Source organism: Heptranchias perlo, chromosome 28 (assembly GCF_035084215.1).
Source record: "Heptranchias perlo isolate sHepPer1 chromosome 28, sHepPer1.hap1, whole genome shotgun sequence".
Lineage (NCBI taxonomy): Eukaryota > Metazoa > Chordata > Chondrichthyes > Hexanchiformes > Hexanchidae > Heptranchias > Heptranchias perlo.
In genome coordinates this window covers 40,453,383-40,478,745 of record NC_090352.1, presented here as the reverse complement: position 1 = coordinate 40,478,745, position 25,363 = coordinate 40,453,383, and the positions used below count along the sequence as shown (strand labels likewise).

Genomic DNA, 25,363 nt, shown 5'->3' with positions numbered 1-25,363 from the left:
ACAAACATGTAAAACTGAACATGTCCTTGCTTTTTAATCTTGCTACAACGGGTTATTTAAAAAAAATTCATTCTTGGGATGTGGGCGTCGCTGGTAAGGCCGGCATTTATTGCCCATCCCTTGTTGCCCTGAGAAGGTGGTGGTGAGCCGCCTTCTTGAACCGCTGCAGTCCATGTGGTGAATGTGCTCCCACAGTGCTGTTAGGTAGGGAGTTCCTTCATTGTTGCTGGGTCGAAATCCTGGAACAGCCGATATATGTCCATTGTAAACAATTTTACAACACCAAGTTATAGTCCAGCAATTTTATTTTAAATTCACAAGCTTTCAGAGATTTCCTCCTTCCTCAGGCAAATGTTTATGTCCAGATATATGTCCAAGTTGGGATGGTGTGTGACTTGGAACTCGGAGAGGAGCTGGGAGATGATGGTGTTCCTGTGACGTTGCTGCTGTCCTTGTCGTACGCTAGTGGTGGAGCTGATGGATATTGGGTACTGAGGCAGGGTTGCTGATTGAGCAAACTGCTCTGTTTTGGATGGCTGAGATTTCCCCCCACAGGAGAGAGTGGAATAAACCCCTCGGGAGCGAGTTGATTCAGGGACATTTAACACGTTTAAAATGAGCTGGACTAATATCTGTTGAGAAGGGGGATTGAGTGAAAGAGTGATATTACCAGCACACTTTTTTTAAGAGGGAGGGGCAGGAACCTAGTGTTAAAGTAGGAGATCAACAGATGTTCGAGGGGCGTCTACAATAGAATAATTAGCTGTGGGCTGTGGATTGAGCAGGATTGCTGCGTCAAGCAGCCTTTCTCACTTGACTACGTGTTCCTGCTGTTCGTGTTGTGTGTTAGACACTTGAAACACACTGAAGTGACTGTGTGTTCAGAGTGGAGACCCCATTATCCAGTGTTGGGGCAGGAGTGCGGCCTGATCGAGTTGTTACGTAGACCACTGATAACCGGCTGCTGTGTCTCTGTCCTGAAGTTTGGATCCATTCTGAAATCGGGTTTTGTTCCGTCTTCCCAGGAATCGGCCCGAAGGCAAAGTGTTGGAGACAGTTGGGGTGTTCGAAACGCCAAAAGAACAAGGAAAATATGAAACGGGTCAGGTAAGGGACCAGGTTAGATGGTGAAGTGACAGACCCCCCCCAACCAAGGACCCGGGCGGTGGGGACAGACCTCCCACTCCCCCCTCACCCACCCAAGACACGGCAACTGGATAGTGATTATACATAGTTTGTGGCTTTTTCTTTTTTTTTTGCTCCCTCTTCTGAAGGAGCTGCCTCTTCTTAGGGGTCTGGTTACACTGGTACTGGCAGCCCCCTCACCCCACCTCCCACGCCCCACTCTGGCCCTAGTGGCCGTTCATTAGCTTTGAGCCTGGAAGGACTACGATGGTAGGTATGGTCCGTGTCCATCACAGGCAGACACGCACGGTGAGTAATGATGTGACCTCTAGTTGTCATATTTTGTTGTTTCACCCCCCCCCCCCCCAGCTCAGGCACTGAGCCGAATGCAATGCCTATCACTAGTGCCCTGGCTGACTTGTCACACAATCAATCAAATGTGGGCAGGCCTGGGTGTCTGTGCGTTGCTACACAGGCAGCCTTGCAGCTCACTGAGTCGCTGTGGGACAGGGTGCTGCTGCGACTGTCAATCTTTCTCTGTCCTCGCTCTTCCCCAGTGAGGCAGCTGGAATCCAGACCTCGCTCTGTGGTGAGCCAGAGGCTGAAATGCCCTTCCCTTTCGCTCTGTTGGGGCCTGAAACCCCCTCGTTTTGTGGCACAGATTGATGGACCCCAAACGGCCGCTGCTTGTAGATTTGTGCTGTGAAGGTTTGTGCTGAATGAACTGTTTTCAGTACAGTTCCAGTCTGCAGCTCTGGGCAATGGCTGTAATAGTATCGCTTTAGGTTAGATTATGGAGCAGTCTCTGATCTTCTCATGTCCTCTCCCTGCAGCTATTTCTGCACAGCGTGTTTGGGTACCGAGGGATAGTCCTGTTCCCCTGGCATGCCAGGTTATATGACCGGGATGTGGCATCTTGCAGCTCTGACAGGTAAGAGACTAATGTCCTTGGGCAGCTTGGTGCTTTCACTAGTTTTGTGTATTGCTCGTTAAGGTTATATTTGAAGCAAGTGGGTAGTTCATCAGGATTCTCACATGAAATGGGCAGGTTGGAAAGCTAAGGTTTTCACTGGCCTTTTATTTTCCCAGTTAAGGTTCCTTCAATTTGAAAAGCAAAATACTGCGGATGCTGGATATACTCAGTCAGGCAGCAAATGTGGGGGAGAAACAGAATTAACGTTTCAGGACGATGACCTTTCGTTAGAACTGCCTTCAGTTTGATCTGATTGTGTCAGACTTTATCCACAGCCCAGGAGTTACACCCAGACATTCTGGGTTTTATCTCTGACCTGTGTTGGGTTGGTTGATGATAGCTGTGGTGATGGCAGGCACATCACAATCAATCTCTGCATCCCTGGGCTCTGCTGGTTAAGGTGGTGAGTAGCAGAGGAATGTATGGACCAGGAAAGGCCCAGGTTCGACCGTGGTCCGTGCTAAGTTAGTGGTGAATGTGCTACAGTTGCCAGTGACGCTGCATCCCAGCAATGAGTCAGCACCTCCGTAAGGGAGGGGGTAAGAAAGTGGTGTGTATATGTTGGTGCGGAGGAGGGCGGGGCGCGGTGCGGAGACCCCGGAGAGACGTATATACAGGGTCACCGCTGATATTCTGCTGGCTGACGGGGTGAAATATTAATTCTGGGTGCTGGAGTCTGTAATCCTGTAGTGAGACTGCATCATCGCTGATTGGTTCAGGAACATGAGCATGTTTCTTTTTATAATTACTTTCACCGTACTTCCCTTTGTTTTGAAATGTTTTCCCCCACCTATGTTCCCAGGCCCTGACCCACCCTTCGGTCAGTCCAACAGTCTCCTGTTCCCTTGTCTGCTTGAAGTGGGAGCAAGTAGTGTTTTGAGTTTAATATTCCCCAGCTGCATGCTGCAAATGAATCAATTAACCCTTTGTGTGTCTCTCTCTCACTCGCAGTAAAACAGAAAGTTCAGGAACTCAAGGTTCCAAAGAGGTCAAAGGCAAAACACACACCTACTACCAGGTGCTGATCGACACCAGGGACTGCCCTCATATAGTAAGTGTGAGAGTGTGGGAGCCTCCGCACCGGGGGGAGGGGCAGGGAGGGGCTGGAGACTTAACCCGGACAGTTCAGGCAGAGGTTTCTGTGTTTGAAGATATATTCTGAAAGACTAAAGGGTAAAGTTGTGACTCTCCAGGGAAACCCTGCAGACTGATAATGGGGAGTTTCCAGAATGTTCTCGGCAGCAGAAAAATCCACCCATGATCTCTGGGCTCCAAGTGAACCTCTTTTGTGAGGCAGAAGGGAAGGAATTGTGACTCAGCTACTTCCTGAAGATGGTACATTATTGTATTGAGTATGAATCATTCAGTCACTCCCCATGTCTCTGGGTTGAAGGCACTGCATTGCGGCACTGAGCTATTCAGACCAGGAGGGACTCGGCGTCTGAGTTAGCTGCTGTCGGCCAGGGCCACAGATGGAGGTTCAGCCAGGGCTTGTGTTGCTGATCTGGAAAGTGCCCATGTATGGACATTGAAAGAGGGTCAGGTTTGGGCCTGTGAAACATCCTGCCCTGCACCCTGACTGGGTTTAATCAGGAACACTGACTGAAGGGTGAGGTACCTGGGAGCAAGCAGCATCTGTGGAGCAGTAGTCCAACACCTTCAGGAGAGGAGCTGCTGACCTCAGCTAACACTGTGCTGGTGTTTATTAATATATCCCACCTTTGTGAGGCCGATTGCAGCAAACTCAGCTGCTGTGACGTTGTGTTTAACTCCCAGTGATTCAATGTGTGTCTTTTCTGTTGCAGTCTCAGAGGTCGCAGACTGAAGCAGTGACCTTTCTGGCGAACCATGATGACAGCAGAGCCCTTTACGCTATTCCAGGTAACATGGTCTAAAAGGCAGGAGGGACCCAGGACTGATCATGGCACCTATATCAATACAAGTTGTTGTTGGCCTTTACTAAGTTGGCTGACCTCCAGGGTGTGCTATGATTGGTTGCAGTGCCCCTTGGCTACATAAGAACATAAGAAATAGGAACAGGAGTAGGCCAATCGGCCCCTCGAGCCTGCTCCGCCATTCAATAAGATCATGGCTGATCTGATCCTAACCTCAAATCTAAATTCATGTCCAATTTCCTGCCCGTTCCCCGTAACCCCTAATTCCCTTTACTTCTAGGAAACTGTCTATTTCTGTTTTAAATTTATTTAATGATGTGGCTAGTGAGGGGAAAATCGGCCAGGCTTCCCATTGCTGTTTGCGTTCCTGGGCACTGCTAGGCCGTGTGAACATGTGGACAACGGGTGGGTACAGCATCAGGCTTGACTGTGATGTGCCTCCAAGTTGAATCACCTGCTGACACTCACCGTCTAGGGTCCCATGTGAAGAACGGTCACAGATGAGACCATTGGCACCTGTGGAACTTTATGCTAGTATGGAATCAATGCCTGTTGATAGGGGCAGATACCTGGCAGATGAAATTTAACGCAGAAAAATCCAAAGTGATACATTTTGGTAGGAAGAACGAGGAGAGGCAATATAAACTAGAGGGCACAACTCTAAAAGGGGTACAGGAACAGAGAGATCTGGGGGTATATGTGCATAAATCGTTGAAGGTGGCAGGGCAGGTTGAGAAAGTGGTTTAAAAAAAGCACACGGGATCCTGGGCTTTATAAATAGAGGCATAGAGTACAAAAGTATGGAGGTCACGATGAGCCTTTATAAAACACTGGTTCATCCATAACTAGAGTATTGTTTCCAGTTCTGGGCACCGGACTTTAGGAAAGGATGTGAAGGCCTTAGAGAGGATGCAGAGGAGATTTACTAGAATGATTCCAGGGATGAGGGACTTTTGTTACGAGGATAGACTGGAGAAGCTGGGGTTGTTCTCCTTGGAACAGAGACGATTGCGAGGAGATTTGATCGAGGTATTCAAAATCATGAAGGGTTTAGACAGAGTAGATGGAGAGAAACTGTTCCCATTGGCGGAAGGGTCAAGAACCGGAGGTCATAGATTTAAGGTGATTGGCAAAAGAACCAAAGGTGACACGAGGAAAAACTTTTTTACACAGCAAGTGGTTAGGATCTGGAATGCACTGCCCGAGGGGGTGGTGGAGGCAGATTCGATCATGGCCTTCAAAAGGGAACTGGATAAGTACTTGAAAGGAAAAAAATTGGAGGGCTACGGGGATAGGGCGGGGGAGTGGGACTAGTTGGATTGCTCTTGCATAGAGATGGCGCGGACTCGATGGGCCGAATGGCCTCCTTCCGTGCTGTAATCTTTCTATGATTTCTATAGGGGGAGGGTTGGAATCTGGTTTGTGAATATAGCTGTACTGTAGTTGGAGGAATCTGCACACAGCTAGTTGAACTGTTCGTATATTGGATGCAATAACCGAAGACTATGGCTGTGTTTGTAAGATCTGAACATTTGCCTTGTGTTAGGTTTAGACTACGTGAGCCATGAAGACATCCTGCCTTACAGCTCCTCAGATAGAAGCCCCATCCAGCACGAGCTATTTGAAAGATTTCTCGCGTATGACCCTGCAAAAGGTAAGTCCCAGATCGATTCGCACACAGGCACCTGTCTGCTTTGCTGCATTGTATTCTTGTCTTTGACGCTGCGAGGTCCTTTATGTAAGTTTCCAAAGATGCTGGAATTGTCTGATTTGTAGCCATGTCATAGCACTGTGTACTTTGTGGGTAACAGATTGAAGAGGGGGCAGGAGAGCTGTGTATAAGCAGGCCAGGAATAGGAGGGAGAGAATTGGTTTCCCTAAACTGTTACCGATGTAATTCAGTTTGGCTCAGTTTGCAACACTGTTTCTGCCTGCACCCCACCCCACCCCAAGAAGGTTGTGAGTCCGAGCCCCACTCTGGGACTCGAGGAAATAGTCTTAGCCGATACCCCAGTGCAGTACTGAGGGAGTGTTGCACTGTTGGAGGTGCCGTCCTTCAGATGAGATGTTGAACTGAGGCCCCCTGTGTCTGATTGTGAGGATGTTAAAATCCCGTGGTATTATTCAAAGAGCCAGGAGTTTTCCAAGTGTCCGAGTCAACATTCCCCCCTTTACACACACTCTAAACAGATTAAGCAGCCATTCATCTCATTGTTGTCTGTGGGATCTAACCTATTTGACTACATAACTCTCACTGCTCTTCAAAAATAATTCATTGTATGCTAATTGCTGTGAGGTGTTTCAGGGAGATGTGATACAGCTGTACAGGTTGTGAATAAAATTTTTGTGCTCATCAGGATGAGGGATGTTAGTGCTGGGGAATGGAACTCTCCCCATTTCAGGTACCTAGTGTCGTCAGCAAGCACTCCCAGGTTAGATATAACACAGCCAATAGTACAGAAGATGTCCCTCTACTCTGCCCTAACAATATACCTCCGAGGAGTGCTCTCGACTGCCGGTGACATTTTCCCATTGCTCACACCAGCCATCCTATGGCCTCGCTGAGTGAGATTGCCAATTGCTGCCATGTTGGAGGAACTGGACTGGGAATTCCCCAGACTTCTTTCTCATTGGACCGTCGCTGCCTGCGTAGGCTGGATTTGAACTCGGGTCCCAGGAGTGAAGGGCGACTCTCTAACCCACTATGCCACCCAGGACCCTCGCAAGAATTTTGTTCCTTTTTATATGTATTAAAATCTAGTGGGATGACCATTAAGCTTCTAGTTTGATCACTCTGATGGCTTTAGTACTAACCTGTACAGACCTTGGGAAGGTGTCTGGTTTGACCTTCAGTAAGTTCAGCCAGGGCAATAAGGACCCTAAATTAACTGCAACCTGAGCTGGGGGGAGAAAATCGGCCAATCTCCCTCCCCTGGTCACTATCGGATGCTTTCTGAAGGATAGTACAGGTATGGATGTCAGGTGAGGACAAGATTGGGATTGGCTGTAATGTTCTCCACAGTCGAATAGCGTGCTAACTCACTGTCATGGTTTATACACAAGGAATGGGAGTGCTGTATCACCTGTGGAACTGTGCCCCAGCAAGTGTCAGTGCTTTCAGGAGCGGAGGCGAGAGAACTGGCAAAAGCAAAACCTTCCAGCTGAAACTTGTGTAGTGCGATTTTCCTTGTCCGGCTGGTTTGCCCTGGCGATGTGGATCTGTGTTTAAAATGTTGCTCGTTTAATCCCCCAGCATTGCCGTTTGTAGCCAGAGACACGTTACGTGCTTGGCAGGAGAAGAACCATCCCTGGTTAGAGCTGTCTGATGTACATCGAGAAACGACAGAGAACATCCGTGTCACAGTTATCCCCTTCTACATGGGCATGCGGGTAAGGCTGCCTCGTCTGCTTGCAGGGCACCAGGGGTTCCTAATGTTGGGACTAACCATGTTTTGGTGAAACTCACTATTAAATTTAACGTTCTCCCATTTTGCAGTTGCCAGTTTAGCACAGGTCCTATAAATGGTTTTGGTGTAAACTTGTGTGAAGGTGCAATTACACTGTCATTGAATTGAATGATCACAAACACCTGGTCCATGTAGCTCAGAATGAACCCTGGATCTGTTACATGGGCTACAAGTTTAGTCCAAGTTATCCACCAATTGAGGTGCTCGCTTCAGTGAGCATGTTACAAGCCTGTGCTGGTTTCTCCCTCTCATGGACCCTCCAGCACTTGCTGGGTGATGACTGCTGGAACTGTCCTGTGCTCACCAATCGGCTCATAACCAGATGTTGTGAATGTTGATGCTGAAATATTCCGATTGGAGAGAATCTTATTTGAGATCTACCATTTCCTCTTGCATTAATAGAACAGAAGTTGGTGAGGGTGGATTGGAGTACCAGTATGCTGTAGGACAACAACAGCAACTTGTATTTACATAGCACCTGTAACGTCCCATGGCTCTTCACTGGGGAGATAGATGGTACAACAGAAGCCAAGTCATGGAGGGAGAGATTAGGAGGGGTGACTGAAAGTTTAGTCAAAAAGAAAGGTTCGTGAAGTGGAGAGGAGACGGGGCTTGTTGGGGGGAGTTCTAGAGAGTAGGGAGATGGCTGGAAGCTCCACCACCAATGGTGGGCTGGAGGATGCTCTTAAATCTTCACTCGGGCGGGACTAGAGAGTGAGGGGGGAAATGTAAGGCTGGAGGAGACTACAGAGAAATGATGGAGTGAGGCTACAGAGGGATTTGAAGATGAGGACTTTAGATTTAATGTATCGGAGGACAGGAAGCCACTAGTTTAGTGAGGATGGGTAATGACCAGTGGGACGTAGTGTGGGACAGGGTACAAGTAGCTGAGCTTTGACAGGTTGGAGTCTGTGGAGGATGGGAGGCTAGCAAAGAGAGTAATGGGTTAACCAAGTCTCGGTGATGAGCATTGTTAAGGGTTCCCGGAACAGAGGGTCTGAGCCAGGGGCAGAGGCAAGCAGTTGGAGAGTGAAAGAGGTCTTGATGTGGCTAGAACCTGGGGTTTGAAACTCAGTTCTGGAATGAACACGTTAAGATCTTGCATGGTCTGATTCACTCGGAACAAGTGGCTGGGAGGGAGATGGGGTCAATGGAAGGAGAGCCAGGGCTTATGGCAGTGGCCGGTAATGATGGCGTTGACTTTGTAAAGGAACTTTTATCACCTCAATAACTGGATTTGTACAAGGGACTGTTTGCAGTGCTTCAGTGGAAAGAGGTTGCAGTTTGCAGTGTTGCTGCTGTGGAAGTAAGTGTGTGTCCTGTGTAAAAGTTGCGAACTGTTTTCAAAGTTTTTCACTCAAATTCTTACAATGCTCAATTTAATTGCAGGAAGCACAGAATTCCCATGTATATTGGGTAAGTAATGCCCTTACTTAACATGATTAATGTGGTTAATGCCATTGAATGTCTGTGTGTATTACTCATCCCCAGTGCTGGGAATCAAAGCCATAAGACTGAAGGGGTGATGCTGCATTCAAGCACATAGAGAAAAGTTGGAGTAAAGCCCATCTTGGGGAGGGGAGGGGAGGGGTGGGGTCATGAGCCTGTAGCATGAAACTACCCCTCGTTTTTCTCAAGAAGCCATGGCGATGGCTGATGTGGATGGAAAAAGTCTCACGGGTGCAGTCGGGGCTCCTGTACGGGATTAGGGTTAACTTGCATCAGAGTAAAGAGCGTTTAACTCTATATGGCATAGTTCTACTCGACCTGAGAGGCACACTGCTCCATTTCCCATTACTGAAATCCCACACTTTAGGTACAGCATTCTCGACGATAACCCTGGGTTAAAGCCTGGCTGCTTCGTGAATGCAGCAACCTAACAGGTACAATATGCCTGATAATGCAGGGCGTTTAGAGATAGAAGAGCACCTGGTATGGACAGTCACTCTAAGGCACGTTCCCTTTGTATAAAGGAGGCTCCCTCTGATTCATTGTGAGGCTCTGTCACATTGTCTCTCTCCTCAGTGGCGGTACTGCATCCGGTTGGAGAACCTCGGAACAGAAGTTGTTCAGCTCCGGGAAAGGCACTGGCGAATATTCAGTCTGTCTGGGACACTGGAGACGGTGCGAGGCAGAGGGGTAGTGGGCAGGGTGAGTACCAGTGCGATGTGTTAATTGTATCTGTGATTTATATCAATTATTGTTAATTGTATTCAGGTGGTGCATATCAACTGGGGACTCTTGTATCCATATATGAGAGCTGATCTAGGGTGTGGGGGTAATGTGGAGCTCTGTGAATAAATACTTAGAAGCAAATGAAGTCCAGGCTCTAGTATTCTATCCTTCACTGGGCTATCCAGCTTAGAACACTCTACCGATTGATGCCAGCTCTCTCTGCATTCCTTTTACTGTCTTATACTCCATGGTGATCAACTCTGAAGTCCAGTACGGGTGTTTAGGGTGGAACACGTCCCGAGCTCCAGTTCGGAAATATTTGTGAATATTAAGGACAGCAATACACCTGAACCCCGGGGACTGACTGACCGCACGCACCTGAACCCCGGGGACTGACTGACCGCACGCACCTGAACCCCGGGGACTGACTGACCGCACGCACCTGAACCCCGGGGACTGACTGACCGCACGCACCTGAACCCCGGGGACTGACTGACCGCATGCACGCACCTGAACCCCGGGGACTGACTGACCGCACGCACCTGAACCCTGGGGACTAACTGACTGACCGCACGCACCTGAACCCCGGGGACTGACTGACCGCACGCACCTGAACCCCGGGGACTGACTGACCGCACGCACCTGAACCCCGGGGACTGACTGACCGCACGCACCTGAACCCCGGGGACTGACTGACCGCACGCACCTGAACCCCGGGGACTGACCGACCGCACGCACCTGAACCCCGGGGACTGACTGACTGCACGCACGCACCTGAACCCCGGGGACTGACTGACCGCACGCACCTGAACCCCGGGGACTGACTGACCGCACGCACCTGAACCCCGGGGACTGACTGACCGCACGCACCTGAACCCCGGGGACTGACTGACCGCACGCACCTGAACCCCGGGGACTGACTGACCGCACGCACCTGAACCCCGGGGACTGACTGACCGCACGCACCTGAACCCCGGGGACTGACTGACCGCACGCACCTGAACCCCGGGGACTGACTGACCGCACGCACCTGAACCCCGGGGACTGACTGACTGACCGCACGCACCTGAACCCCGGGGACTGACTGACTGACCGCACGCACCTGAACCCCGGGGACTGACTGACTGACCGCACGCACCTGAACCCCGGGGACTGACTGACTGACCGCACGCACCTGAACCCCGGGGACTGACTGACTGACCGCACGCACCTGAACCCCGGGGACTGACTGACTGACCGCACGCACCTGAACCCCGGGGACTGACTTACTGACCGCACGCACCTGAACCCCGGGGACTGACTGACCGCACGCACGCACCTGAACCCCGGGGACTGACTGACCGCACGCACGCACCTGAACCCCGGGGACTGACTGACCGACCGCACGCACCTGAACCCCGGGGACTGACCGCCCGCCCGCACGACAACAATTTCTTGCATTTATATAGCGCCTTTAACGTAGTAAAATGTCCCAAGGTGCTTCACGGGAACGATTATCAAACAAAATTTGACACCGAGCCACATAGAGATATTAGGACAGGTGGCCAAAAGCTTGGTCTAAGATCTCGGTTTTAAGGAGTGCCTTAAAGGAGGAGAGAGAGGCGGAGAGTTTTAGGGAGGGAATTCCAGAGCTTGGGGCCGAGGCAGCTGAAGACACGTCCGCCAATGGTGGAGCGAAGAATATCGGGGATGCATGAGGCCAGAATTGGAGCAGTGCAGAGATCTCGGAGGGTTGTAGGGCTGGAGGAGGTTACAGAGATAGGGAGGGGTGAGGCAGTGGAGGGATTTGAAAACAAGGATTAGAATTTTAAAATTGAGGTGTTCCCGGAATAAGAGCCAATGTTGGTCTGCAAGCACGGGGTGATGGGTAAACGGGACTTGGTGCGAGTTAGGATACAGGCAGCAGAATTTTATACACCTGAACCCTGGAGACTGAGTCCACTTGCATTCTCCAGGGACTGGGTGTACATCACTTTGATTCCTCTAATGTGACCTGGGCTTTAATCCAAACATGCCTTACAGATAAATGGGAGGACCCAGGCATTGAGCAGTAAACGCTCCTGGTGTGTGTATCTGACCTTTTGTAGTTGTAAACAGTGAGAAATTAAATGTTACGGTGTGTTGTTGTGAGTCATCCGAGAGCTGATTTGTGTTTTATCTGGGACACCTGCTTCCATCGGAAAGGGGATTGGGAAACCTGCCGTGTGAGGAGATTAAAGTGTTAATGGTTGTCACGGGACAATGGGTGCGGAGTTACTGTCTGTCTCTCGGCTGCAACGTAATTATCACATTGTGCTCAGTACACCCAGCGATAGACGGGTACAGTCATCACACATGCTCCTCTAACAAGCTGTTCTTTCTGTCAGTTCCTTTTTTCCATTATCAAATACACATTGCAAGTAGCAATGGTACTTTCTGCCCCAGTTAGGTTTACTGGCAGAACTGTTTGTAAATTTCTAAAATATAATACAGATGCTCAAACTCTACTTTTTAAAATAAAACTCTTTATTTTAATACTTTGCCCCAGTGTCTCCTGGTGTGGAGGTATTGCTTAGCAAATTTTATTTGTGAATTTTCATCGGTACGGCAAATGTCAGAACTGGCGTCTCAAGGGACTTAATGAAAGGATATACTCCTATACTTAACATGGGGAAAGAAAATAAACCTCAGAACATTACTGTCGGTTACTCCAGGGCAGGAGGATGAGAGGCAACAGTATCGGGCTGCGAGGGGCGAATTTAGAATAGATGTAGGGAAATGTCCCTTACACTGGGTGATCCAGAGCTGGAACAGGGTTCCCAGGAAGTGCGGCTGAGGCCAGTAAATTGGAATCATTTAAATAACTGGCAGATACTGTAATGGAAAAGTAGCAGGGTTATTGTTCTGGGAGAGTGAGACAGTGGATTAAAGGCATGCCTTTATCTTGGTTGAAAGCTGGCATCCGTGGTCCAACACTGAAATTGTTCTTATTCCACTCCGAGTCAGCTCCAACCCTTCAGAAGCCCTCTATCAGTATTTGCTGCATCACTTTCACCATGCTGGATTCAGATGTAGTGTGGTACAGTAAATGAGGCACTGCTGCCGTCTCCAGGTGTCCTGAGACCTAGCAGGAAATGAGGTTACACAGGTTCCTCCTGAGACCCTGCCTATCTTTCTCTCACAGACCCTGAGACCCTGCCTGCATCACTCCTCCCCCCAAAACCCAGACCCTGCCTGCCGCCCCCCCGCCCCCCCACTCTACATACTTGCTCACAGGCCTGTTTGCAACCACCTGCAGATATCTGCTCGTGTAACTATGGCTCAGAGCAAACAATCCTGCTGCGTTCCTGTGCTTATATTCCTGCACCTAATGGGTTATGATCCTGAAATATTTGTACTGTTGAAGAATTTAACAAAAAGCGAGCTTGTAACTAATCAAGTACAAGTTAATCTAAATAGCTGATGTGATTTAATGTACAACTTCCTCTGGTTAATGTGCTACTGAGAAGTCAAGAGGGTCAATTGAATATTAACGAAACCCATTTACCCGTAATAATGAGATTAAAATAATGAATTTCGAGGTGTATTTTAATTGGAGTGTCAGCACAGCAGGGTGTGTTGTGGAGAAGGTGTAGTGTCGATTCACAGAGGATTGTAGCTGTGATGTGAGACTTTGGGGAAAACGATGGCTGTTTTCACTGGAGCAGAGACGGTTAAAGGGAGATTTAATCGGGTTCAAAATTAGGAAATGGTTCGAGATTCGTAAATAGAGAGAGATTATTTAAACGCTGGTGAATCTGTCACAAGGAGGCACGGACTGAGGATCATCACTAGAAACTCAAAGGGGGAAATATTTTCACACACAGGTTTATTAGGTTTAGGAATACATTATCACAAGGGGCTATTGGAGTGGAGTTAATCAAAGCATTTAAGATTGAATCTACCCTGGACCTTTTTCACAACAGACCCCACTCTGCTGACGGAGATAACATGTTTTGTGATTATTATTGGAATGCCACTATTACAAGGAAATGGGATTAGATAGATCCAATAGGGGATCTAGCTTGGGCACAGGCACGATGGCCTCCTCCTGTGCTGAGATTCCTCTCTGCTTTCCCCGGTGATGCGAATACTGATGCAGAGCTCCGGGGAGGGGTGCAGCATATTGAAGTGTGTTTAGTTCTGTGATCTTTCTCACTCCATTATTGATCTCGAGTTCCCACTGTGTGGAAACTACTAGGATGACACCCAGCTCTGCCTCCCCACCATCTCTCACCTCCCCACCATCTCTCACCTCCCCACCATCTCTCACCTCCCCACCATCTCTCACCTCCCCACCATCTCTCACCTCCCCACCATCTCTCACCTCCCCACCATCTCTCACCTCCCCACCATCTCTCACCTCCCCACCATCTCTCACCTCCCCACCATCTCTCACCTCCCCACCATCTCTCACCTCCCCACCATCTCTCACCTCCCCACCATCTCTCACCTCCCCACCATCTCTCACCTCCCCACCATCTCTCACCTCCCCACCATCTCTCACCTCCCCACCATCTCTCACCTCCCCACCATCTCTCACCTCCCCACCATCTCTCACCTCCCCACCATCTCTCACCTCCCCACCATCTCTCACCTCCCCACCATCTCTCACCTCCCCACCATCTCTCACCTCCCCACCATCTCTCACCTCCCCACCATCTCTCACCTCCCCACCATCTCTCACCTCCCCACCATCTCTCACCTCCCCACCATCTCTCACCTCCCCACCATCTCTCACCTCCCCACCATCTCTCACCTCCCCACCATCTCTCACCTCCCCACCATCTCTCACCTCCCCACCATCTCTCACCTCCCCACCATCTCTCACCTCCCCACCATCTCTCACCTCCCCACCATCTCTCACCTCCCCACCATCTCTCACCTCCCCACCATCTCTCACCTCCCCACCATCTCTCACCTCCCCACCATCTCTCACCTCCCCACCATCTCTCACCTCCCCACCATCTCTCACCTCCCCACCATCTCTCACCTCCCCACCATCTCTCACCTCCCCACCATCTCTCACCTCCCCACCATCTCTCACCTCCCCACCATCTCTCACCTCCCCACCATCTCTCACCTCCCCACCATCTCTCACCTCCCCACCATCTCTCACCTCCCCACCATCTCTCACCTCCCCACCATCTCTCACCTCCCCACCATCTCTCACCTCCCCACCATCTCTCACCTCCCCACCATCTCTCACCTCCCCACCATCTCTCACCTCCCCACCATCTCTCACCTCCCCACCATCTCTCACCTCCCCACCATCTCTCACCTCCCCACCATCTCTCACCTCCCCACCATCTCTCACCTCCCCACCATCTCTCACCTCCCCACCATCTCTCACCTCCCCACCATCTCTCACCTCCCCACCATCTCTCACCTCCCCACCATCTCTCACCTCCCCACCATCTCTCACCTCCCCACCATCTCTCACCTCCCCACCATCTCTCACCTCCCCACCATCTCTCACCTCCCCACCATCTCTCACCTCCCCACCATCTCTCACCTCCCCACCATCTCTCACCTCCCCACCATCTCTCACCTCCCCACCATCTCTCACCTCCCCACCATCTCTCACCTCCCCACCATCTCTCACCTCCCCACCATCTCTCACCTCCCCACCATCTCGTCTGACATCCAGTCCTAGATGAGCCATCATCCTCGTACCCTGTAGCTGACTCCATCCACTCCCCTGCCACTGTCTCAGGCTGAACCAGACTGTTCACAACCTTGGTGTCCTATCCAACCCCAAGCTAAGCTTCCAACCCCAACACTAAGGCTACCTAATTCTACCTCCTTAGTGTTACCTGCCTCCATCCCTACCTCAACTCTTTTGCCGTTGATGCGCTCACTGTGCCTTTGTGACCTCCAGAATCAACTATTCCAATGCTCTGTTGGCTGGTCTCCCATCTTCCACCTTTTACAAACATCAGTTCATTCTAAACTCTGCTGCCTGTATCCTATCCTGCTCCGTCTCCCTCACCCATCACCCCTGTCCTCGCTGACCTACATTGATTCCTGGTCCCTAATACTTCAAATTTAAATGTATTTTTTGTGTCTCTCTCCCTGACCAGGAGCCGGTTTTGTCGAAGGAGCAGCCTGCGTTTCAGTACAGCAGCCATGTCTCACTGCAGGCTCCCAGTGGTCACATGTGGTGAGTAATCCTTTAGCTGTGGTGTAAAGGTCAGGTCTAGAATCATCGCTTCGCTGTTCAGTATCTGCCGCATCACGCAGACTGCCTGGTTTCTGTGAAATGAAACCCATCAGAGAGTAGGGGTAGTGTCTCTGCACAAAAATAAGCTGTACTTGGTGTGAGTGGCCTGCTCCTCCGATGGGCCACCTCGTTAACCAGTGAGGGGCTGAGCCATGCAGAGTTGGGGGGTCCCAGCCTCGATTCCAATGTCTGCGCTGAGTTAGTCCATCTCAGCAAGGTTGCTTCAATTGATCTCCGTGCCCTGAATTAGCGAGCGTGCAAACAGCCAGGGTTCCAGCTGCTGATCACTAACTGGGAACTCCTGCTGGTATTTGAGTGTTTGTCTGTATCCAGGGTCTGCCTCATGATTGGGGTGGGGCCCTTCCCATGACTGCATTCTTTGAGGTGTGAGTGTGAGCACATTGCCTGGACACCAGGTGAGGACAGGATCGGGCCTGGATACAAATCCTCCATTGTTGAATATCCTGACTGTACTCACTGAGCTCACACATGATGAATGGCCTTTTGAGGTGCCTGGACCCTGTGGTACTGTACCTCAGTAAGAGTCAGCACCTTCAGGGCAGGAAGGGAGAAAATGTTAAATTATGAAAAATATTTTACTGGCTATTTGTAACCGTTGATAGATTTGAAAAACTTAAAATTTATTACTGCAGAGTGTTGAGTCACCTGTGTTGGAGATCTTCAATAAGCAAATTGGATCACTTCACCACAATCAAAAGTTTGTTTAGTATCCTTTGGCTTAACTCTGCAGCACTTTCTTATTTTGGTGCCTGTGACATCCTGAGTCCCTGCTACCCCAGACCTGAAACATTGTTAAATGGCTCCGTGTTACCAGCTATCCTGATTTTATCACTTCCCCCTGCATCTGCAGACTCAACTATTCCAATGCTCTCCGGCCCGACCTCCCATTTTCCACCCTCCATAAATTTCAGCTCATCTAAAACTCTGCTGCCCTGTATCCTAACTTGCACCAAGTCCCGTTCACCCATCACCCCCTGTGCTCACTGACCTACATTGGCTCCCGGTTCGGCAATGCCTCGATTTTTAAAATTCTCATCTTCATGTTCAATTCCCTCCATGGCCTCGCCCCTCCCCATCTCTGTAACCTCCTCCAGTCCTCTCTGTAACCTCCTCTGTGCTCCTCCAGTCCATCTCTGTAACCTCCTCTGTGCTCCTCCAATTCCGGCCTCTTGTACATCCCCAATTTTAATAGCTTCAGCTGCCTAGGCTCTGGAATTCCCTCTCTAAACCTCGCTGCCTCTAGGAACACAGGAACAGGAGTAGGCCATTTAGCCCCTCGAGTCTGTTCTGCCATTCAATGAGATCATGGTGATCTGTGACCTAACTCTCCACCTCTCTCTCCTTTTAAGATGCTCCTTAAAACCTACCTCTTTGACCAAGCTTTTGGTCACCTGTCCTAATATCTGCTTATATGGCTCGGTGTCAAATTTTGTTGATAAACGCTCCTGTGAAGCGTTTTGGGACGTTTTACTATATTAAAGGCGCTATATAAATGCATGTTGTTGCTGGTTTCCCAAATCAAGTACACTCACCAGCTCACTACTGGCCTCTGGTATCACTGATTTTTTAAAAAACCTCATCCAACATGGGTCTTGTTCACCTTTTGGGCTCTAGCCCCGTGGGTCAGTTTGGGTAAATTAAGGTGCTTTTAGGTTTCAGCCCCCCCACTGACAGCAAGCCCATGGTCTCTTGCTATGGGTGCAGTATAAACCACCTGACTTGCCTTGATCCAGCAGCCAAGGTGCACTTTCTCCTGAGTCTCAAGATGCTGGCAGATTTGGTGCCTGGGCTTCTGCCTGTATTGAGAACAGTATTGGATGGAAATGGAAACTCGGGAGAGACCCACCAGGAGGCAGGCTGTCCTGAAACTAGCACTGGGATGGAAACAAAAACTGAAAATGCTGGAAATACTCAGCAAGTCAGGCAGCATCTGTGGAGAAAGAAACAGAGTTAACCTTTCAGGTCGATGGCCTTTCGCGGATGATCTTTCCACAGATGCAGCCGGACTTGCTGACTATTTCCAGCATTTTCTGTTTTTGTTTCAGATTTCCAGTGTCCGCAGTATTTTGGATTGGAATGTTTACAGTGTTTTCACACGTGCTGGTTTAGTTTGCTTTCTGAGAGCCAGCTCTCTGTATTAACAGTAAAGCTTCTTCCTTTATCCTGTCACTAGAGTCATAGAGTCAGGTTTCTGTGGGTTTATGGTTTTGCTGCTGGTTCAAGCAGAGGCCCAGAGTCTGAGCTAACTGAGCCTGTGTAAAATAGCGCCAGTGTCCCAAAGCACACTCAATTTACAAAAACTACCATGCAAATCAGACGGCTGTTGAATATGCACTAACTGTTCAATAAGGTGCTCGGAGGCGTTTGAAGTCTGACTCGGAGCAGATAGCGATGGTGGGATCAGGATAGGAGAGAATGGTTCACCACAACTTCCCCCAGTCATTTGCATTAATCAGTAAACATGGCCAAGACCATCACTATAAGGTAATAGGACTTGTTTATATAGGAGCTACAGAAGATGTGATGTCTTATTCAATTGTAAACAATTTTACAACACCAAATTATAGTCCAGCAATTTTATTTTAAATTCACAAGCTTGTGAATTTAAAATAAAATTGCTGGACTATAACTTGGTGTTGTAAAATTGTTTACAATTGTCAACCCCAGTCCATCACCGGCATCTCCACATCATGTCTTATTCAGTAATGTAGTTAACAAACTGATTCACTGATCGAGAATGAATCTGCAAGTGAGGGATGGGGCTCTTCTCATTACTCTATTTGAGGTGTTTAAGTGATGGTGCAATTCCTTTGTTTCTTGATTAAAGCCGCTGAACTTAGGTTCATTTCAAAGGCTGTCTGGATCCTGCTGGCTGGTCCCTATTATGTGACTATTAGCCCTATTTTTTTTTCTTTATTCGTTCATGGGATGTGGGCGTCACTGGCAAGGCTGGCATTTATTGCCCATCCCTAATTGCCCTTGAGAAGGTGGTGGTGAGCTGCCTTCTTGAACCGCTGCAGTCCATGTGATGAAGGTTCTCCCACAGTGCTGTTAGGAATGGAGTTCCAGGATTTTGACCCAGCAACGATGAAGGAACGGTGATGTATTTCCAAGTCAGGATGGTGTGTGACTTGGAGGGGAACGTACAGGTGGTGGTGTTCCATGTTCCTGCTTCCTTTAACCTTCTAGGTGGTAGAGGTTGCGGTTTGGGAGGTGCTGTCAAAGAAGCCTTGGCGAGTTGCTGCAGTGCATCCTGTGGATGGTACACACTGCAGCCACAGTGCGCTGGTGGTGAAGGGAGTGAATGTTTAGGGTGGTGGATGGGGTGCCAATCAAGCTGGCTGCTTTGTCCTGGATGGTTTCGAGCTTCATGAGTGTTGTTGGAGCTGCACTCATCCAGGCAAGTGGTGAGTATTCCATCACACTCCTGACTTGTGCCTTGTAGATGGTGGAAAGTCTTTGGGGAGTTAGGCTCTTGTAGTCACATTTTTTATATGGTTGGTCCAGTTAAGTTTCTGGTCAACGGTGACCCCGAGGATGTTGATGGTGGGGGATTCGGCGATGGTAATGCCGTTGAATGTCAAGGGGAGGTGGTTAGACTCTCTCTTGTTGGCGATGGTCATTGCCTGGCAGTTGTCTGGCATGAATGTTACTTGCCACTTATCAGCCCAAGCCAGGATGTTGTCCTGGTCTTGCTGCATGCGGGCTCGGACTGCTTCATTATCTGAGGGGTTGCGAATGGAACTGAACACTGTGCAATCATTAGCGAACTTCCCCATTTCTGACCTTGGGACGGAGGGAAGGTCATTGATGAAGCAGCTGAAGATGGTTGGGTCTAGGACACTGCCCTGAGGAACTCCTGCAGCAATGTCCTGGGGCTGAGATGATTGGCCTCCAACAACCACTACCATCTTCCTTTGTGCTAGGTATGACTCCAGCCACTGGAAAGTTTTCCCTCTGATTCCCATTGACTTCAATTTTACTAGGGCTCCTTGGTGCCACACTCAGTCAAATGCTGCCTTGATGTCAAGGACAGTCACTCTCACCTCACCTCTGGAATTCACCTCTTTTGTCCATGTTTGGACCAAGGCTGTAATGAGGTCTGGAGCCTAGTGGTCCTGGCGGAACCCAAACTGAGCATCGGTGAGCAAAAGGGGGATAAGGAAACTGGCTTCAGCAGTGTAAACACAGGTAGCTAATTCAGACAGCCCTGCAATCCGCACTGAACAAGTGTCAGTGTAAAGCAGCCCTTGCATTGCTGTACACGACCTCTGCTGTTGCTGTGGTAGAGCCTCCTATCAGTAGTGAAAACCCTTCCTCAGCCAGCACATGAATGGGCCCTTACTAATCTGGGGAATGTTTGAGTCTGTGTGTAAGCTTTACTTACCTCTTCATCCATTGTTTGAATCAATCTAATCCATTTCTTAAAGTCTGTTCACTGTTTTATTTGCGATTTTGGTATTCAATCTTTGAGTACAAGGTGTATGAGATATTACTTATGTACCGACCCTTCCCTCCATGACCTCTTCATCCTCAATGTGGAAATTAGGTTTCTCTTATAATCCAACCCAATTTTCTCAGCCCACTTACTCCTCCCCAGTTCAGTGTAATCTTGCGGATTTATTCCCAGCTGTTCATGCGTTTCAGCCTGCTCTTGCTCAGAATTAATCTGCTGGTGGACACGGGTGAGGATTAAAACCAGGGAGAGGACTGAGTGGTTTTGGAAAATAAGGAAAGATAATGAGTAGGAGTGAAAAAGATAAGAGATGCTGGTCGCTCCCTGTCCCCGCAGGTCGCGCTCCCTGAGCCTTTTATAGGGCCGTTATGCCCGCGTTGTTCCCTGCGGGGTTGCGGTCTGGACCGTTGTTCCCTGCGGGGTTGCGGTCTGGACCGTTGTTCCCTGCGGGGTTGCGGTCTGGACCGTTGTTCCCTGCGGGGTTGCGGTCTGGACCGTTGTTCCCTGCGGGGTTGCGGTCTGGACCGTTGTTCCCTGCGGGGTTGCGGTCTGGACCGTTGTTCCCTGCGGGGTTGCGGTCTGGACCGTTGTTCCCTGCGGGGTTGCGGTCTGGACCGTTCAGTAGTGGTAGTCACCTATGTGTGGAGCGATGGTGATTCATACACTCCTCTTTTGTAGGAAATATAACGTTTTCACTGAGGGGGTGGGGGCGGGCTCCATATTGCGTTATTCCCCCATGCCGTGTACTCCAGGAGTTCCTGATCTCTCATTACTCTCCAGGATTGGCAATTTAAGAAATCTGCAAAAATTAGATTTAAAGCAAATATATCTGACTGTCAAATAAACCGGGCTAGTCCTAGTTTCCATGAATCATTGAGATAGCTGGTCTCAGCTGGAACAGCAGTGAGAGTGGGGTGGGGGGGAGAAGAGACTAGAGTTGACAGGGCTATCCGGGGTTAGGGAGGAGCAAATCAGCCAGCTTTGCTTGATCCTTAACCAGTGTCTCCTACTGGGCTTGGCTGTGGTGCACCCACGGTTGTGTTCTGCTGATACTCACCGTCTGGGTCATACATGAAGAGCAGGTACTTGGGTGGGGTATCGGTGGGTGTTCATCAAACCATAGCCCAGCAAGAGTTTATACCTTCAGAAGAAAAATAAATCTCAATTGTACAAGCTGGTGCCTGTGCTGTGGGATTGAAGGAAATGGTGTAGACGTTAAGTGTGTGTGTGTGTATACACAAGCCCTGGTAATGCAGTACAAGCTGTAGACTGTTAGCTCAAATCAGAGCGCTGAATGTTAAAAGCTGCAAGAAGGCCCCACAAACACATCCAAACTTACACCATTCCCTGTGAAAAGAGAACTCCAAATGGTAAACTTGTCTGTTATGTCGTGTTCTTGGAGTAGTTCGGGGGACGGGACAGATGGTAGATGCTCTCTGGTTTTAGAAATAATCCCATGTCTTGGGTCTCTACTACTCTAGCCCAGAGACCCTGACTCCTTCCTGGTTCCACGTCTCCCCTCCAGTACCTCACTCAAGTGGCCATTCTTCAGGTGTGATGCCAAAGAGAGTGTGGGCTGGATATTCAACCATGGAGAGCATAATGTCCTCACACATCCTCTCGAGCAGAGGTCGCTAGAGCTGGAGGCCTGAGAGTTTTTTCCTTCCTAGCCCAATTTCCAGCTTAGCTGAGATCAGCTAATTCAGCAGAGACTGGGGATGGACCTTGCGACATTGTAACCTGTGACCTGCGACCTTCTGCTCCACAAGGTTCAGCCGCTGCCATATCCAGCTGAATCATGGAGGAAGGTATCATTTATCTGTTAGAAAGATGATTGGTTTGGAGAGAGAATTCTTCATTACCTGAGCCTGTCCAGGAATACTATGTTACCTGATGGAGCTAGGAATTAACCCTTCCCTTTAATTTAAACCCCAGCCTATCCCCTCCCCTCCTTACCAAACCTGCTCCTGCTATTGCTAAGCAGCTGTAAGTAGCCAGGAGCTGTTTCCAGAGGCTGACAGTTGTCTCTGCATTCCACAGGGGTTCCTATCGCTTTGAGAGAGCCAACCGGAGTCTCCTCGATGTTCGCATTCCACCATTCTCCCTCGAAAGCAAGAACGACGACTCTCCCAATGGGTTCTTGCCTGGCCCGTTCACCACCTTACCCTGAGCACGAGCAGGCTGATACAGTCACATACTTTTTATAGAGATAGAAGGATGGAGGTGACAAGGGACTTTGAGGAAATGGGTTTGGGCTGTTTCAGTCTAGTGGACTTCATTCCACTTTATAGCAGTGCAGTTAGATTTAGCAATAACCAGGCTACCTCATTCAGACATGAGCAGGAAGGACTGGGAAATGGAGTGGAGTGTGTCCTATAATTAAAATAAAGCTGAGCTTGGAGTTAAGGTACATGCAGCCAATGGAAGGAGAGCTTTGTTTAGAATCTATGTAATGTATTAAAAAATCTTATGTCTACAAAAGTGTTCTTACATTTTTGTCACTTTTTTATGTCAACTTTTTGTATTATAAATTCCAGTGTCCATATTTATAAAGGGAACCGCCCATGTAAACCTATGTTGTAATTACACCATCGAGCCAGTGGAGGGGCTGTAGCTTCAGTTTGCGTCTCCCAGATCCTCGGCCTGGACTACCCAAAAACTCCTCATATGAATAATATGGAATCAAAATATTATTTAAAAAAGGGCAAAATGTATGACTTTAGAATGGGGACTGAGTTACATCTGTGAACCATGGTCCCATTATCCCCCGCCCTTTAGCCCTGCTTCACCTGAAGACCACACTGGGTTATTACTCCTTGGATGTTGACTAACGCTGCACTATAACCAGCCTAGAGCACTGCATTCTATATTATAGCTAACCTCGAAAGCATGGTGAAAATGGGAGAGAGACGGGAATCGGGGAGGGGGTTGGGGGTGTGGAGGTGGGCTTACTGGCTAAGGAGAAGCAGCTGAGAAAGGAGCACGTGAGCTCTTTGCACTTGTTAGAGGGGCAGGGGAGGGGTTATCTTCGCATTCCAGGGTGATCCTGGTGTAGTGGGCAGTTTTGGCAGAGGAGAGCAGGGCCTGAAGGCACTTGATGTGGTGCAGCCAGATCTGGTAATGGACGGCTAAACCTTTTGTGTGCCAGCAAGCATGGCATTCTGTTGAATATGACACAGAGAGCAGTGCATATGGCTCCCTTTTTTTATTGACACTCCATGCTACTCACTAGTGCAAAGCAGAGCATGGTGGTATCACTGGGATTTCAGTACAGTGTAACGGTGGGTGGGTGAGTGAAATGTTTGCATTGTAACCGTTTGAACTGTGATAAATAAGCAGCAGTACAATTCTGCCCCACCAAACTTAGGTTGTGACAAGAGAAAGCATTTTCAACTGTATAACTCTGGGAGACAGTACTGGTGGGTACAGGTCTGTCACTGGGTCCAGTACTGGTGGGTACAGGTCTGTCACTAGGTCCAGTACTGGTGGTACAGGTCTGTCACTAGGTCCAGTACTGGTGGGTACAGGTCTGTCACTAGGTCCAGTACTGGTGGGTACAGGTCTGTCACTAGGTCCAGTACTGGTGGGTACAGGTCTGTCACTATAACTGGTACAGTACTGGTGGGTACAGGTCTGTCACTGGGTACAGTACTGGTGGGTACAGGTCTGTCACTGGGTCCAGTACTGGTGGTACAGGTCTGTCACTATAACTGGTACAGTACTGGTGGGTACAGGTCTGTCACTGGGTCCAGTACTGGTGGGTACAGGTCTGTCACTATAACTGGTACAGTACTGGTGGGTACAGGTCTGTCACTGGGTCCAGTACTGGTGGGTACAGGTCTGTCACTAGGTCCAGTACTGGTGGTACAGGTCTGTCACTTGGTACAGTACTGGTGGGTACAGGTCTGTCACTGGGTCCAGTACTGGTGGGTACAGGTCTGTCACTGGGTCCAGTACTGGTGGGTACAGGTCTGTCACTAGGTCCAGTACTGGTGGGTACAGGTCTGTCACTAGGTCCAGTACTGGTGGGTACAGGTCTGTCACTATAACTGGTACAGTACTGGTGGGTACAGGTCTGTCACTGGGTACAGTACTGGTGGGTACAGGTCTGTCACTGGGTCCAGTACTGGTGGTACAGGTCTGTCACTATAACTGGTCCAGTACTGGTGGTACAGGTCTGTCACTGGGTCCAGTACTGGTGGTACAGGTCTGTCACTATAATTGGTACAGTACTGGTGGGTACAGGTCTGTTACTATAACACGGGTACAGTACTGGTGGTACAGGTCTGTTACTGAGCTCTGCAGGTGGGGGGAGAATTACTGGTGGCAGCAGTTTAAGGGGATGGATTAAGAGTATCAGACAGGACTGTACCACTCATCGCTAATGCTGCATTGTCACCAGTACATTAAATAAGCCCAGATACAGACGTACTTACTCTGCTGAATCAAAAGACCCATTGGAATGTACAGCAGTTAGTGTGTTAGCTTGTTACCCTGGATCAGCAGATAGTAATCGCTCTGACTCAGAAGGTTGTGTATTTGTGCCACACTCCAGAATATGAGCTAATCCGGGCCGATAGGTCAGTTCTGAGGGAGTGCTGCATTGTAGGTGTCGAGCTTTTTATAAGAGATTGGATCGAGACCCCCCATCGGCCTGTTCAGGTGGATGCTAAAGATTCCACGTTACAATTTGAAGAAGAGCGGGGATTTCTCCATGTGTCTTGGCAACGTTCTTCCCTCAACCAACACCACCAAATACAGGTTAACCACTCCTTCATCCACACCTGTACAATACGGTCTACTCCAACTCAGTGTATCTCCCGCGGGGCAGTAGACTTTGAATCCGTTATATGTCCCGTTTGCCCAAGCCAGTCTTATCCAGGGATTATTCAGTCATGGTACTCACTGAATGTCGCGGGCTGTACCACTCTCAGCTACACAATTTCCAATGCAAGCTTGTAGGTCTGTGTCCTGTGGATTTGTAGAAGTTTTAGTGCTGTTTTCTCCTGG

General features: G+C 49.3%; 1 protein-coding gene across 1 annotated transcript in view; it reads left to right on the top strand.

The window, feature by feature from the left end:
• Positions 1–383: 383 nt before the first annotated feature.
• The window catches only part of poldip2 (polymerase (DNA-directed), delta interacting protein 2), a 28,415-nt gene continuing 3,435 nt past the window's right edge, over positions 384–25,363 (top strand). Inside the window, exons 1-10 of the mRNA XM_067967902.1 lie at positions 384–457; positions 1,026–1,107; positions 1,959–2,056; positions 3,050–3,149; positions 3,904–3,979; positions 5,540–5,647; positions 7,247–7,383; positions 8,850–8,876; positions 9,486–9,611; positions 15,737–15,816. Of these exons, the coding sequence (XP_067824003.1) occupies positions 384–457; positions 1,026–1,107; positions 1,959–2,056; positions 3,050–3,149; positions 3,904–3,979; positions 5,540–5,647; positions 7,247–7,383; positions 8,850–8,876; positions 9,486–9,611; positions 15,737–15,816 (908 nt within the window). The remainder of the gene's footprint in view (positions 458–1,025; positions 1,108–1,958; positions 2,057–3,049; positions 3,150–3,903; positions 3,980–5,539; positions 5,648–7,246; positions 7,384–8,849; positions 8,877–9,485; positions 9,612–15,736; positions 15,817–25,363) is intronic.